At 44.6% G+C, this 15114-nt stretch overlaps 1 protein-coding gene across 1 annotated transcript in view; it reads right to left on the bottom strand.

The window, feature by feature from the left end:
* LOC137425627 (nicotinamide riboside kinase 2-like) overlaps window positions 1-15114 on the bottom strand; it is a 121946-nt gene that overhangs the window by 16939 nt on the left and 89893 nt on the right. Inside the window, exons 3-4 of the mRNA XM_078776898.1 lie at window positions 13253-13301; window positions 10812-10929 (exon numbers count right to left, since the gene is read on the bottom strand). Coding sequence (XP_078633024.1) covers window positions 10812-10929; window positions 13253-13301 — 167 coding nt within the window. The remainder of the gene's footprint in view (window positions 1-10811; window positions 10930-13252; window positions 13302-15114) is intronic.

The raw sequence follows: 15114 nt of genomic DNA, 5'->3' as shown, positions 1-15114 counted from the left end.
CTTTCTTACATTACGAATGTCTGGGCCTCTTCTTTGAGAGATTTTGGGGAATCCTTTGTTGTCGGCCTTGATATCTCAAAAGCCTTTGACAGAGTTTGGCATCGGGGTCTGATATCCAAGCTTCCCTCTTTCGACTTTCCTCCTTCACTCTGCTCTCTCATATCGAGCTTTCTCTCCGACCGCTCTATCTCTGTAATTGTCCATGGCTCAACATCTCCCTCCTTCCCTATCAACAGCGGTGTCCCTCAGGGTTCTGTCCTCTGTCCAACACTCTTCCTTCTTTTTATCAATGACCTTCTTTCTTCTACAAATAACCAAATGCACTCATATGCTGATGACTCAACATTGCATTCCTCCTTGTTTTTCCCATCTGCTCCATCTTCCCTCACTCGATCTGCATCTCCTTTAATCACAGCCACCTCTTTAAATTCAGATTTGGACAAGATTTTCCTTCCATTTTACAGTATTTGGACATGTTAAATTAGGTTCTGTATAGGACTGCAACAACATATATAAGCCATAAACTGTCATCCTGGTATTTCAAGGGCCAGGTGATTCATCAGTGTCTGTGCCATTCCTTGGATGGACAATAAACTGGGCATCCCCTCTGCCGGCATTACTTGGTGGATGTTAAAGATCCCACAGTGTCCTTCGCAAAGAGTACGCGAGCTATCACCAGCACCATGAATGAATTACAAATCCATTACCAATAATTACTGCTGGGAATGCAATGACAAACCACCCATTATAACCCTTACCAAGAAACTGCTTCAGCATGCAGTACTGAGCTGTCTTTGGGAAGAACACCAGAATATGATTATGATGGAGAGACTTTCAAAGTAATGGTCAAACATGACACCAAGTTTCAAACCATAATCTTACTATGATCAAATGTCCGTCTGTCTGTCTGTCTGTCCGTCCATCCGTCCGTTCCCAGGTACCGCAAAAACGGCTGAACCGATCGCAACGATATTTTGGGTGGGTAATCCTGGGGCCCCCTGGAGTAAAATAGGCTGTATAGTTTTTCCAATTTCAGCTTTGGTCTCCCACCTAACACACCTCTGGATACGCTTATTTTTCTTTCGACCTTACTGGTTGTGACGTGAAACGCAATCGGTGGATAACTCATGTCACCCAGGAACATACCGTGCTTGCCGACTCCGTTCACATCACTTCGGGGTACACTGACATTTTACCTCTGGGTACACTTGACATTTTACCTCTGGGTACACTTGACATTTTACCTCAGGGTACACTTGACATTTTACCTCTGGGTACACTTGACATTTTACCTCTGGGTACACTTGACATTTTACCTCTGGGTACATTTGACATTTGACCTCTGGGTACACTTGACATTTTACATCTGGGTACACTTGACATTTTACCTCTGGGTAAACTTGACATTTTACCTCTGGGTACACTTGACATTTTACCTCAGGGTACACTGACATTTTACCTCAGGGTACACTTCACATTTTACCTCAGGGTACACTTCACATTTTACCTTGGGGTACACTTCACATTTTACCTCAGGGTACACTTGACATTTTACCTTGGGGTACACTTGACATTTTACCTTGGGGTACACTTCACATTTTACCTTGGGGTACACTTCACATTTTACCTCAGGGTACACTTGACATTTTACTTCAGGGTACACTTGACATTTTACCTTGGGGTACACTTGACATTTTACCTTGGGGTACACTTGACAATTTACCTCTGGGTACACTTGACAATTTACCTCTGGGTACACTTGACAATTTACCTCTGGGTACACTTGACATTTTACCTGTGGGTACATTTGACATTTTACCTCTGGGTACACTGACATTTTACCTCTGGGTACACTTGGCATTTTACCTGTGGGTACACTTGACATTTTACCTCTGGGTACACTTGACATTTCACCTCGGGGTACACTTGACATTTTACCTCAGGGTACACTTGACATTTTACCTCAGGGTACACTTGACAATTTACCTCTGGGTACACTTGACATTTTACCTCTGGGTACACTTGACATTTTACCTCTGGGTACACTGACATTTTACCTCTGGGTACACTTGACATTTTACCTCTGGGTACACTTGACATTTTACCTCTGGGTACACTTGACATTTTACCTCTGGGTACACTTGACATTTTACCTCTGGGTACACTGACATTTTACCTCTGGGTACACTTGACATTTTACCTCTGGGTACATTTGACATTTTACCTCTGGGTGCACTTGACATTTTACCTCTGGGTACACTTGACATTTTACCTCTGGGTACACTTGACATTTTACCTCTGGGTACACTTGACATTTTACCTCTGGGTACACTTGACATTTCACCTCGGGGTACACTTGACATTTTACCTCTGGGTACACTGACAATTTACCTCTGGGTACACTTGACATTTTACCTCTGGGTACACTTGACATTTTACCTCTGGGTAAACTTGACATTTTACCTCTGGGTACACTTGACATTTCACCTCTGGGTACACTTGACATTTTACCTGTGGGTACACTTGACATTTAACCTCTGGGTACACTTGACATTTTACCTCTGGGTACACTTGACATTTTACCTCTGGGTACACTTGACATTTTACCTCTGGGTACACTTGACATTTCACCTCGGGGTACACTTGACATTTTACCTCTGGGTACACTGACAATTTACCTCTGGGTACACTTGACATTTTACCTGTGGGTAAACTTGACATTTTACCTCTGGGTACACTTGACATTTTACCTCTGGGTACACTTGACATTTCACCTCGGGGTACACTTGACATTTTACCTCGGGGTACACTTGACATTTCACCTCGGGGTACACTTGACATTTCACCTCGGGGTACACTTGACATTTCACCTCGGGGTACACTTGACATTTTACCTCTGGGTACACTGACAATTTACCTCTGGGTACACTTGACATTTTACCTGTGGGTACACTTGACATTTTACCTCTGGGTACACTGACACTATATCATAAGCATTGTTCATATCCACGAAACGCCTCCACATTACCTCAGCCTAATTCAAACCGTGAGCACAGCGAATATTGGGGAGTCCAATGATCGTGGATCAAGCGATGACACCATATCGTACGCCTTATTCATATTGTACACGGCTCCTTTCCTATGCCATCTCCAGGCATTGCAAAACGTCATTTCCGGACACCGAAGGGGGCTCGGCAGTGACGCACGCTGAAAGGGAGTACTCAGTTTTCACTCTGGTTGTTTGTTTTCTTGTTTGTTTACTTTCTTTCTTGTTTTCTTGTTTGTTTACTTTCTTTCTTGTTTTCTTGGTTGTCCGGGCAATATCTCAGCCATCCTTTGAGCTAGGAAGCTGAAATTTCGGCACAGTAGTGAGCAAGTCCTTTGTCAAAAACGGCATTTTTTTCTTTTTTGATTAATCAATTAATTGACGAGTTTTTTAGTTATTAGCGATTAAGTATTTATTTAATTAATCAAATTTCCTTTCTCTTCTGACCATTAACTCAGGCACCTTTTGAGTTAGGAACCTGATATTTGGACATGCAAATGACCAGGTGATTTGGCTGCAAAGGCTATTTTTGATTTATTAATTAATCAATTAATCAATTAATTATTTAATTATTCGATTAATGACTACATTTTTTTTTTTTAGTTACAGTTTCTGATGAAATAGTGGTGGTTTATGTGTTCGCTGACCGAATTGATTAATAATTTAATTTTTTAATGATTATTATTTATTTATTTTCATTATTAATCATTTATTTATCTTCTTTCTCATTTGGCCAATATCTCAGGCACCTTCTTTTTTTTTTCTTTTTTTTTTCTTTTTTTTTTGTATACAAGATCGAGGCTCGTGAAAGAGCGAACATTAATCACACAGAAAGACAAACAGACACACAAAACAAATAACATCGGGAGCGGTAGACAAGATGGGGAGAGAGGGGGAAGGACACAAACACAACATTTGAGAGCAGGGACCGAGAGACATAGAGACATCGAGAGAACTGTGGGAGGGAGAGGGCTTTGGGGCGGAGGCATGGGAAAGGGGGGGGGGGGGGGGGGGTGGGAGAGGTATAAAACATATGGACACTGCCAAGACTTCCAGGAAAGAAGTTGGAATTTCAAACAAGGTGGATCTGGGGTGAATTAGTGGGGGTAGAAAAGATCAAGGTTTTGGATGGGGGAAGATAAGAGATGGTGGTGAACAGCTGTTTTGAAGACCTGGAGGGAGGAGTGTGATTGAAGTGAGTGTGGGAGTTTGTTCCAGAGGCGGGAGAAAAGAGGAATGAAAGAGTGAAGGTGAGCAGAGAGCCGAGATTTCGGCAGTTTAACCATCAGAGGGTGGCTGGCAGATCTTGTGCGACCTGTAGGAATATTTGGGGGACAGAGCACAGAGAGAGCTGGGGGAGCAAGGCCGGAGAGGAGTCGGTAGAAGACAGAAAGACCACCTACCTGCCTGCGGTGAGTGAGTGAAAGGCCCTCAGAGATAGCTTCATCGCGGGAGATTCCAATGATTCTGAAAGCTTTGGATTCAACAGCGTGAAGCCGAGCCAGGTGTGAGGCAGGAGCACCAGCCCATAGGGGAGAACAGTATTCCATTGAGCTGCGGATGAAAGCCTTGTATGTGGTGAGGAGCTCAGGTGTGCCTAGGAAGGACTTCACACGACAGAGGATGCCCAGTCGGCGACTGGCTTTGGAGGCCAGCTTGGAAATGTGGTTTTCCCAAGAAAGATCATGGCAGATGGTGAGACCCAAAAGCTTGAGCGACAGAACTTCTTGGAGAGGATTGTTGAGAAAGTAGATGGGAGGGTTGTCCAGTCGATCTTTTCGGAGAGACATAGTAAGAGTGTGAGATTTGTCAGGATTGAAAGACATGTTCCACATGTTTGACCAGTCTGTGATTTTGTCCAGGTCTTCAGAGAGTGAGGAGGCTGCAGACTGCCGATCTGAGGGAAGAGGAATGGAGCGGCAGAGAGTGGAGTCATCAGCAAAGAGATACAGAGGATTTTCCAGAGAGTCGGAGAGATCATTGATAAAGACCAGAAAAAGCACAGGGCCCAGCACACTGCCTTGGGGGAACTCCAGCCTGAACGGGAAGGGGAGATGAGAGAAATCCATTCAGGGCCACACGTTGACTACGACCAGAGAGGAAGTCCGCAAGCCATGCATGGAGATTTCCATGGATACCATAGGAGGAGAGTTTGGTGAGCAGAGCTGGGTGCCAGACCGTATCGAAGGCATGTGATATGTCAAGGGAGACAGCTCTGATTTCCTGTTTGGCATTGAGGACCTCCATCCATTGTTGAGACAGCAGAAGCAGCATGTCCAGAGTAGAGTGACCTGGTCTGAAACCAAATTGATGATCAGAGATCAAGCCATTGGAGAAGAGGAAAGATTTCATATCCGAAGCAATGATGGATTCCATGACTTTGCTGATAATTGGGAGCAGGCTGATTGGTCTGTAGTTGCAAGGATCTGTTTTTGCACCTTTTTTGTGTAAAGCGGTAATGTTAGCTGATTTCCAGGATGCTGGCAGATGACCTTGAGCAAAAGATAGGGTGAAAAGAACAGAGAGAGGGTGAGATAGAGCGGCAGAGCAGGATTTTAGGACCCGTGGGCTGATGCCATCTGGTCCAGTTGCAGAATCAGAGTCGAGGTTTGACAAAAACTCCTCCACCTTGTCAGGAGAGAAGGTCACAGAGTCCAGGAGCAGTTTGGTTCGACTGGGAAAGGTGGGAACAGAGAGAGATGGGTTTGGGACTAAGGATTTTGAGGCAAACACAGAGTTGAGGCATTCGGCTTTGTCACGTGCGATGTCAACTGTGTGGCCATTTGAGGTAAGGGAGGGGATGGAGGGGGAACAAACACCAGAAACGGATTTGACCAGACGCCACCAGGATTTGGAGGAAGGAGACAGGTTTGAGAGTTCATTCTTGAGTGAGGAGAGATAGTGCTTCCTGGCACTCCTGAGGGTAGACACACACTTGTTCCGAGCTTGGTGGAAGGAACTGAGATTTCCTTCAGTTGGATTAGCCTTCCAAGAGGCAAAGGCAAGTTGTTTCAGGGCAACTGCCTCACCACAAGATTCAGTGTACCATGGACGGGAGGAAGGGTAAGACAACTGAAGGCGAGATGGGATAAATCTGTGCATGAGAGAGATCAGTTTGCTTTGGAAGAATTCCCAGGAAGAATTGATGTCAGAGGCAGTGGAGATGGGAGACCAATCCAGACGATTGACGGCTGCTTGAAGACCGTCCCAGTCGGCCTGAGTGAGACCATTTTGCTGCCATTTTGAGCTAGGAAGCTAATATTTGGACATGAGTGACCAAGTGATGTGGCTATTAAGGATATTTTTGATTTATTGATTAATCAATTAATCAATTAATCGATTAATTATTTAATTATTCAATTAATTACGAACAAAAATGTTTTTTTTCAGTTACAGATTCTGATGAAATGGTGGTGGTTTATGTGTTCTGTGACCGAATTGATTAATAATTTAATTTTTTAATGACTATTATTTATTTATTTTCATTATTAATCATTTATTTATTTTCTTTCTCATTTGACCAATATCTCATTCACCTTTTGAGCTAGGAACCTAATATTTGGACATGACAGTGACCAAGTGATGTGGCTATCAAGGATATTTTTGATTTATTGTTTAATCATTTAATCGATTAATTATTTATTGATTAATCAAATAATTATTTAATTTTTTATTAATGACTTATTTCATTAAATTTCTAAAAGATACATCTTCGGATGAAGCACTATTGGTTTTAGTTAGGCAGTTAAGAGGAAGCATCGTTTATTTTTTCAGGAAAGCACCAAATTTGGCACAGATGTAGTATGGACCTATACAATTGTTTTCCTGAGGGGCGCCCAAAAATTCAGAAAGTCCAAAAAATCCAAAAAAATGTCCTGGATGCCGTGAAAAAGGGGAGAAAACGGGTATCGATTCGAACTGTAGATTCTGATATTGTGGTCTTGGCAATAGCACACTACTTTACCTACCAGTCACACGGTGTGGAGGAACTCTGGATTGCCATTGGCACTGGTAAAAGCTACCGCTACCTTGCCATCCACAAAATTGCCACCGGCCTTGGCCGCAGGAAGTCCGAGTCTTTGCCATTATTTCATGCCTTCACTGGCTGCGACACAGTGTCATTTTTTGCCCAAATTGGGAAAAAGACAGCCTGGGAGGCTTGGGAGGCATACCCCAGCATCATGCAGACCTTTCATGCTCTCGCTTATAGGCCATCTGTGGACGCTATTACTATGGAACTACAGAGCATAGAAAGATATGTTGCCATCCTCTATGACCGGACTACCGAGATAAAGACAGTGAATGACATGCGCCGACACTTGTTCACGAAGAAGGCAAGAACAATTGATCACATTCCCCCAACAGCAGACGCCTTCGAACAACACCTAAAACGTGCATGTTTTCAGGCTGGACACGTATGGAGTCAGGCACTTGCGCCCTACCCAGAACTTCCATCACCAGCTGATTGGGGCTGGATGAAAACAGGGACTTCTTGGACACCAATTTGACCACAATACCACTGATACAGCAGGCATGTTCAGAGCTTACAAGCTGCCATTGTAAGTCGGCCTGTAAAGGCAACTGTAAATGCTCCAGGGCAAATCTGCCCTGCACATCACTGTGTGACTGCGATGGACAGTGCTTGTAGTACCACGCGTCTGTGCGAGAGCCTCCACCTTTCAAGTGCCCACAATATTTTAAGTTAAAACTGCAACTGTGTGTAACTTTGATTAATTAATACCATTTCATTGTTATCAGAGACCAATAAAACAATGTGTATCACTTGGAATTGAAATTTTACCTAAAATACTATGAGAGATTCAAGGAAAATGGAAACACCATGGCGGCCATCTTGAAATTAAAGATGATGGATGCCAATCTTTATGCAATTGATCCCATTGGATTCAGAGACCATGAAAACATGGGGTAAGACACTGGAACTGTGGTGTTATCGCTCATAGTATAGAAGTTATTGAGGGAAATAGGTCACAGAGTGCGGTCATGTTGAAATTCAATATGGCGGCCACCAGGGGTTCTGAATTTTTGGGCACCCCTCAGGAAAACAATTGTATAGGTCCAAACTACATCTGTGCCAAATTTGGTGCTTTCCTGAAAAAATGAACGATACGAACTATTTTTCGGTCTGAACTGCCCAAGTATTTAGTTATGCTCATAGCCAATTAATTAAGAAAATATTTTGTGATAATCTTTTATTGATTTTAATTATACAATTAATCAATCAAATATTGTGCACCTCTCCCTCCAAATGCAGCCTCTATGAGCTGCACTGCGGTATTGCCGGGCGCCGGAGGCGACCTGGCAATGCTGCGCTGTAGGATGTTTAATTATTTGGCATGGGGGCGGTGTACTTTGAATGTATCTGTACTTGTACAATTAATCAATCAATTAGTGTACACCTCTCCCTCCCAATGCAGCCTCTATGAGCTGCACTGCGGTATTGCCGGGCGCCGGAGGCGACCTGGCAATGCTGCGCTGTAGGATATTTAATTATTTGGCATGGGGGCGGTGTACTTTGAATGTATCTGTACTTGTACAATTAATCAATCAATTAGTGTACACCTCTCCCTCCCAATGCAGCCTCCATGAGCTGCACTGCGGTATTGCCGGGCGCCGGAGGCGACCTGGCAATGCTGCGCTGTAGGATGTTTAATTATTTGGCATGGGGGCGGTGTACTTTGAATGTATCTTTACTTGTTTGTTTTCTTGTTTGTTTTCTTGTTTGTTTTCTTTCTTGCTTGTTTGTCCATGCGATATCTCAGCCATCCTTTGAGCTAGGAAGCTGAAATTTCGGCACAATAGTGAGCAAGTCCTTTGTCAAAAACATTATTTTTTTGTTTTTTGATTAATCAATTAATTGAGGAGTTATTTAATTATTAGTGATCAATTAAATACTTATTTAATTAATCAAATTTCCTTTCTCTTCTGACCATTAACTCAGGCACCTTTTGAGTTAGGAAGCTGATATTTGGACGTGCCAATGACCAGATGATTTGGCTGCAAAGGCTATTTTTGATTTATTAATTAATCAATTCATCAATTAATTGATTAATTATGTAATTATTCGATTAATGACTTTTTTTTTTAAGTTACAGATTCTGATGAAATGGTGGTGGTTTATGTGTTCTGTGACCGAATTGATTAATAATTTAATTTTTTAAATGATTATTATTTATTTATTTTCATTATTAATCATTTATTTATTTTCTTTCTCATTTGGCCAATATCTCAGGCACCTTTTGAGCTGGGAAGCTAATATTTGGACATGACAGTGACCAAGTGATGTGGCTAACAAGGATATTTTTGATTTATTGATTAATCATTTATTCGATTAATTATTTATTGATTAATTGATTAATTATATTTATTGATTAATCAATTAATTATTTAATTTTATATTAATGACTTATTTAATTGAATTTCTAAAAGATACATCTTCGGATGAAGCACTAGTTGTTTAGTTATGCTATTAGCCAATTGATTAAGAAAATATTTTGTGATCATCTTTTATTGATTTTAATTATACAATTAATCAATCAATTATTGTACACCTCTCCCTCCCAATGCAGCCTCCACGAGCCGTGCTGTAGGATATTTAATTATTTGGCATGGGGGCGGTGTACTTTGAATGTATCTTTACTTGTCATATCATATCTTTATTATAATAGAGCAAACGTAAATGGACATGTAGTTATGTCATTATGTATGTATGTTTATATGCGATGCAAACGTCTTCTTCTTCTTCAAAGAAAATTAACACCCTCTTAATTAACCCTATTAATTACGTTTAGACTGCTGAGACCCCTCAGACCCTTGATGACCCTTTAATTACCCCAAGACCATTCAGACCACCAATACCCCTGAAGACCCAAAATGCCCTTAAAGACCCTGAAGACCCTGAAGACCCAAAACACCCCAAAGACCCAAAATACTCTTGAAGGCCCAGAAACTCAAAAAGACCCTCAAAACCCAAATGGCCCCAAAGACCTAAAATACCCAAAACACCCTGAAGACCCAAAACACCCCAAAGACCCAAAACACCCCAAAGACCCAAAACACCCCTAATACCCAAAACACCCCGAAGACCCAAAAGACCCCAAAGACCCAAAAGACCCCGAAGACCCAAAACATCCCGAAGACCAAAAAACACTCAGAAGACCACAAAGACCCCTGAAGACCCAAAATACCCTGAAGACCCCGAATACCCCAAAGACCTCTAATACACAAAACACCCCAAAGACCCAAAATACCCTTGAAGGCCCTGAGGCTCAAAAAGACCCTGAAGACCCAAATGTCCCTGAAGACCCAGAAGACTCAAAAGACCACAAAGACCCTGAAGACCCAAAACACCCCGAAGACCCAAAACACCCCTGAATACCCAAAACACCCTGAAGACTCAAAAGACCCAAAGACCCAAAACACCCCGAAGACCCAAAATAGCCTGAAGACCCCAAAGACCTCTAAGACACAAAACACCCCAAAGACACAAAATATCCTTGAAGGCCCTGAGGCTCAAAAAGACCCTGAAGACCCAAATGTCCCTGAAGACCCTGAAGACCCAAAATACCCTGAAGACCCCAAATGGCACTGAAAACCCAAAACACCATGAAGACCCAAAATACCCAAAAGACACCGAAATGGTCAAAGATGCCTATCCCTCTGAAACGACATGTGGTGAGGAGCGCGGAGCGTGCCAAGTCACACTAGTGTGTATAACGTATCAGAAACAAGTAGGTTAAAAACTCACGGATAAGTGTACAGAAGAAACCCTTCAACTATTAGAAGCCGTGGGCACTCCTTATCTTCTGTGTTCATCCACCTTTGGATTTCATTCACCATAGCATCCATATTCAGTGCCTCTAACACTGCACCCCACACAGATGCAATAAAGACAGTCACTTTAATCAATCGTAATTTCTGAATTCAAATCTATCTATAATTCCAGCAATCTCTGTGTGTATGTTTGTATGTTTGTATGTTTGTATGTTTGTATGTTTGTATGTTTGTATGTATGTTTGTCTGTGACCGCTGTTTCTCGACAACTACCGGTCCGATATACTTGAAACTTGCCAGGTATATTGCTGGGGACCCGAGGATGTGCCTTTTCAAGGTTTTAAATTAATCGCAGAAGTAGTTACCGAGCTATGTCCAAAAAACGATTCAACCAATCAGAGAGCAGCGAGCTATCACGTGTGCCGAACGTGGCGAACAGACTCTGCCTCGGATGGCACATTTGAGAGCGTATTCATTTATTTCCCGTCGGCAAACTATGTTGCCGTTAAACTATGTTTTAAAACTAATTAAAACTAATTTGCGATTCATCGTATTCATCGCTTCACATTTGCGACAGTGAAGACTTCACTTCCGGCAGCCAATCACAGAACGCGTTGTTGCGAGCCCGAGAGCCTGCGCCATTACGGTTCGTAATTCGATTTCTTCCGGAGAAAATAATAATTTCTCGATTTCTTATGCGCATTATTTCTCCCAATTCAGTCAGAGCGAAGGGCGGAAGCGAAGAGCATTGTTTTTTTTGTTTACGGGCGTACGGGCGGGGTAGAGCGTACGGGTAGCGTTTTTTTTTTTTTTTGGCAAGGAACGGGCACCCACGTACGGGCATGCCCTAGTACTGATAATGTGCACAGTGTCCTACCAGAATAAAATGAACACCTCTGATTTCTTGCTTAACTAGATGGTATTCATAGAATACTTACCCTGAGCAGTCTATTTGGTGCGGGCCAAATCTTCTGTTTTTGAAGTTGTTTATTTCTTTAATCCGATATGGCTGCCAGACCACGTGAGCGATGACATCATAACTTTATATTCTTTAATATAATTGTTGCTAGATCATGCTCAATACATTTAAAACTAATCAGACTAAGTGTTGTTCCTGTCGATTTATGACGTCATAATTATGGAACCAATGATGTAATCGAGAACAACACCTATTCCCCATGCGGAGTTCTTTACAATGAGCCATGTTTCAATTTTGTCCATGGGGCGGTTTCGGAGATATAGTGGTGAAACGTTTTTCGGTTTTTCCCAGATGGCCCCAGTATCACGTGACCTATGACGTCATAATTATTAAAATATTCTACAGGAGGGGGCGCTCCCATGGTACAAATTTTGTGTCCATCGGACTAACAGTTGCAGAGGAAATTTTTTCATCCTGATCAGATAAAGCGTTGCACTTGTCGAATTATGACGTCATAATGAAGACACCGATGACATGATCATCAACATATCTTATTCCCCATGGGGAGTACTTAATAATAATAATAATAATTCATTTATTTTGTATAGCGCTTTTCCAGAATCCCAAAGGCGCTTTGACAGAGTGGCAAACATAATGCATAACAATACATGAAAACAACAATTGCAAAAAGACAAGAATCAATAGGGAAATACTTGACAATGAGCCACGTTTCAATTTTTTCCATTGAGCTGTTTTGGAGATATAGACGTGTAACGTTTTTCCAAGATGGCGCCTGTACCACATGACGTACGACATCATAATTATCATTAACTCTCATCCTCCCCCTCACGCATTCTTCCTCCAAGTATCACTATTTAATTCCTCCATCCTGCTCTATGTGTGTATCCTCGCTTTTCTTTGCATTATAGATATCCTGGAAATATTTAAAAATCCAAACAGTACATGGGATTCAAAATTTAAATCTTTGCATCACAATCAATGTGCTCAGATGTAAACACCAAATCAGCCAACCCAATCTTTTTTGCTATTATTTCGCCTCTTCGTGGTGGTTGTACCCGCAATGCAAGCCTGGGGCCAAATGTTCCCCATTCTTCCCTGCTGCCCGGATTCGTCAGGGCAGCACAGACACAGAGTGCCAATCAATCCCCATGGACCAGCCCTTTCCACTTGTATCTGTTTTCTCTTACTTTCTCTGCTTCTCTGTTTCTCTGTTTCTCTCTTTCTCTCTCTAACTCTGTCATGGCCCTGACTTCCTGAAGGTGGGGGTACACCATCCTGAATGTGGGGGATGTCTGTGTCGCTCCTGGGAGATCGATCGGCTGTCTCTATGCCGCGGGCTTGTTCTAGAGAACTATCCGGCGTTATACAACAACAACAACAACAACAACAACAACAACAACAACATCAACAACAACAAAATCTTATAGAAGCTAATTTTTCTGATTCCACCAAGTACAATGTTGTAATTTTCTCACCATCATACTGATAAAATCCATGCTCTCCTATTGCCACCTGCTCTGGAGGCTGTAAAAGAGAACAATATATGAACATGGGTTTTCTTGAACAAAAATTTGTCTTTCACAGCAAAAAATGACATTGTGGCGGACACAAGGGACAAGAATTCAGCGCACCAGCAGGTGGCGCGAACGTCCAGGCGGGGAACTGTAATGCATGCCCTGCCTATCGGCCACGCCCGGGGGCAAGGCGTGGCCTCGGGACATATATGCGGGCTCTAAGCTCGAGCCCGCCCAGTGCTGAAGTGCGAGCTCTTAATAAAGACTCTTTGTATGTACCAACGCATTGTGGCTTACCTCTCTGGCAATCGAGTCGTGTGTGCACAGCACCACACTGGTGACCCCGATTGGTTCAGCCGTTGCTGACCACCAAACGCGCCATGGCTACCAACGCCATCGCAGTCAAGCTCGCCGAGTTTTGGGAAGCGCAAGCCGACGTTTGGTTTTTGCAAGCCGAAGCTCAATTCCAACTCCGAGGCATAACGGCGGACGAGACCAGGTACTACCACGTGGTCGCCGCCCTCGGGCCCGGCACTGCCGCCCGAGTCGTGTCCATCCTTCGGCGCCCGCCGGGCGACAACAAGTACGAGGCGCTCAAACGTCTCCTCATCGCCACGTTCGGGCTCACGGAGATCGAACGGGCCGACCGCCTCCTGGACCTTCCCGCCCTCGGCGACACACGACCATCCGTCCGGATGGATTCCATGCTGTCCCTGCTTGGAGACCAGCCCCTGGATTTCTTATTCTGGGCGCTTTTCCTACGCCAGCTACCTGCACAGGTACGCCTCGCACTGGCCGGTTCCAAAATAAACGAACCCCGCGCCCTGGCTGGAGAGGCCGACAAGTATTTCGCGGCCTGCGATACGCGGTCGGTGTATGATGCTGCCGTAGTGGATCCCGGCGCGGAGTCTCCGGCGCCCCCGGCTTCCCTCGTGGCCGCTGTGACGCCCCGTCCACTACCGCCGCCGCCACCACTACCGCCGCTGGCACGGCCGCCGCGGCCGTTACCGCCGCAAACCTGGTGCTACTACCATGCCAGGTTCGGCCGCCAGGCTAAAACGTGTCGCCCGCTGTGCTCTTTTGACGGGTCGGGAAACGACCGGCTCTCACTTGCGGCCATGAGCGTCGGCCATTCCGGCAGCCTCCTGTTCATCACGGACACCTTGTCCGGGCGCCGTTTCCTTTGCGACACAGGAGCGTAGGTAAGCGTCCTCCCCGCCTCCACGTCCAACAAGCAAACCGCGGGCCGGGCCCCGCTTTGCTTGCCGCCAACGGTACACCCATCCGCACATTCGGGAAGCGTTGCCTCTCACTGCGGTTCAGAGGGCAGCGCTTTCAATGGTCGTTCATGACCGCCAGCGTGCCAATGGCACTGCTGGGCGCGGACTTCCTATGTGCGCAAGGGCTGTTGGTCGACGTAAAGCCCAGACGTCTCGTACAGGCCGAAACCTTCAGCTCACTCACTTGTTTGCTGAGCGGCTCACTGAGCGGCTTGCCAAGCAGCTTGCTGGAAGGTTCCGTCCCGGCGAGTTTAGTTTGCACGCTTCCGGCAGCGGACGACTTTACCCACCTCCTAGCCAGTTTCCCGGCCCTCACGCGGCCCACCTTCTCAGCGGTGGCCGTTAAACACGGGGTGGAGCACCATATACCCACAGTCGGGCCGCCGGTCTACGCCCGGGCACGCCGACTCGAACCCACAAAGCTCGTGGTGGCGAAAGCAGTGTTCGCCACGCTGGAGTGGCTGGGGATCGTACAGCGCTCCAACAGCGCTTGGGCTTCCCCTCTGCACATTGTGCCGAAGCCCGGCGGGGGATGGCGGCCGT

This window comes from Myxine glutinosa, chromosome 4 (assembly GCF_964187855.1).
Source record: "Myxine glutinosa chromosome 4, kmMyxGlut1.1, whole genome shotgun sequence".
NCBI classification, from domain to species: Eukaryota; Metazoa; Chordata; class Myxini; order Myxiniformes; family Myxinidae; genus Myxine; species Myxine glutinosa.
Note: the sequence above shows the minus strand (reverse complement) of the source record. Positions and strands in the feature narration are given on the sequence as shown.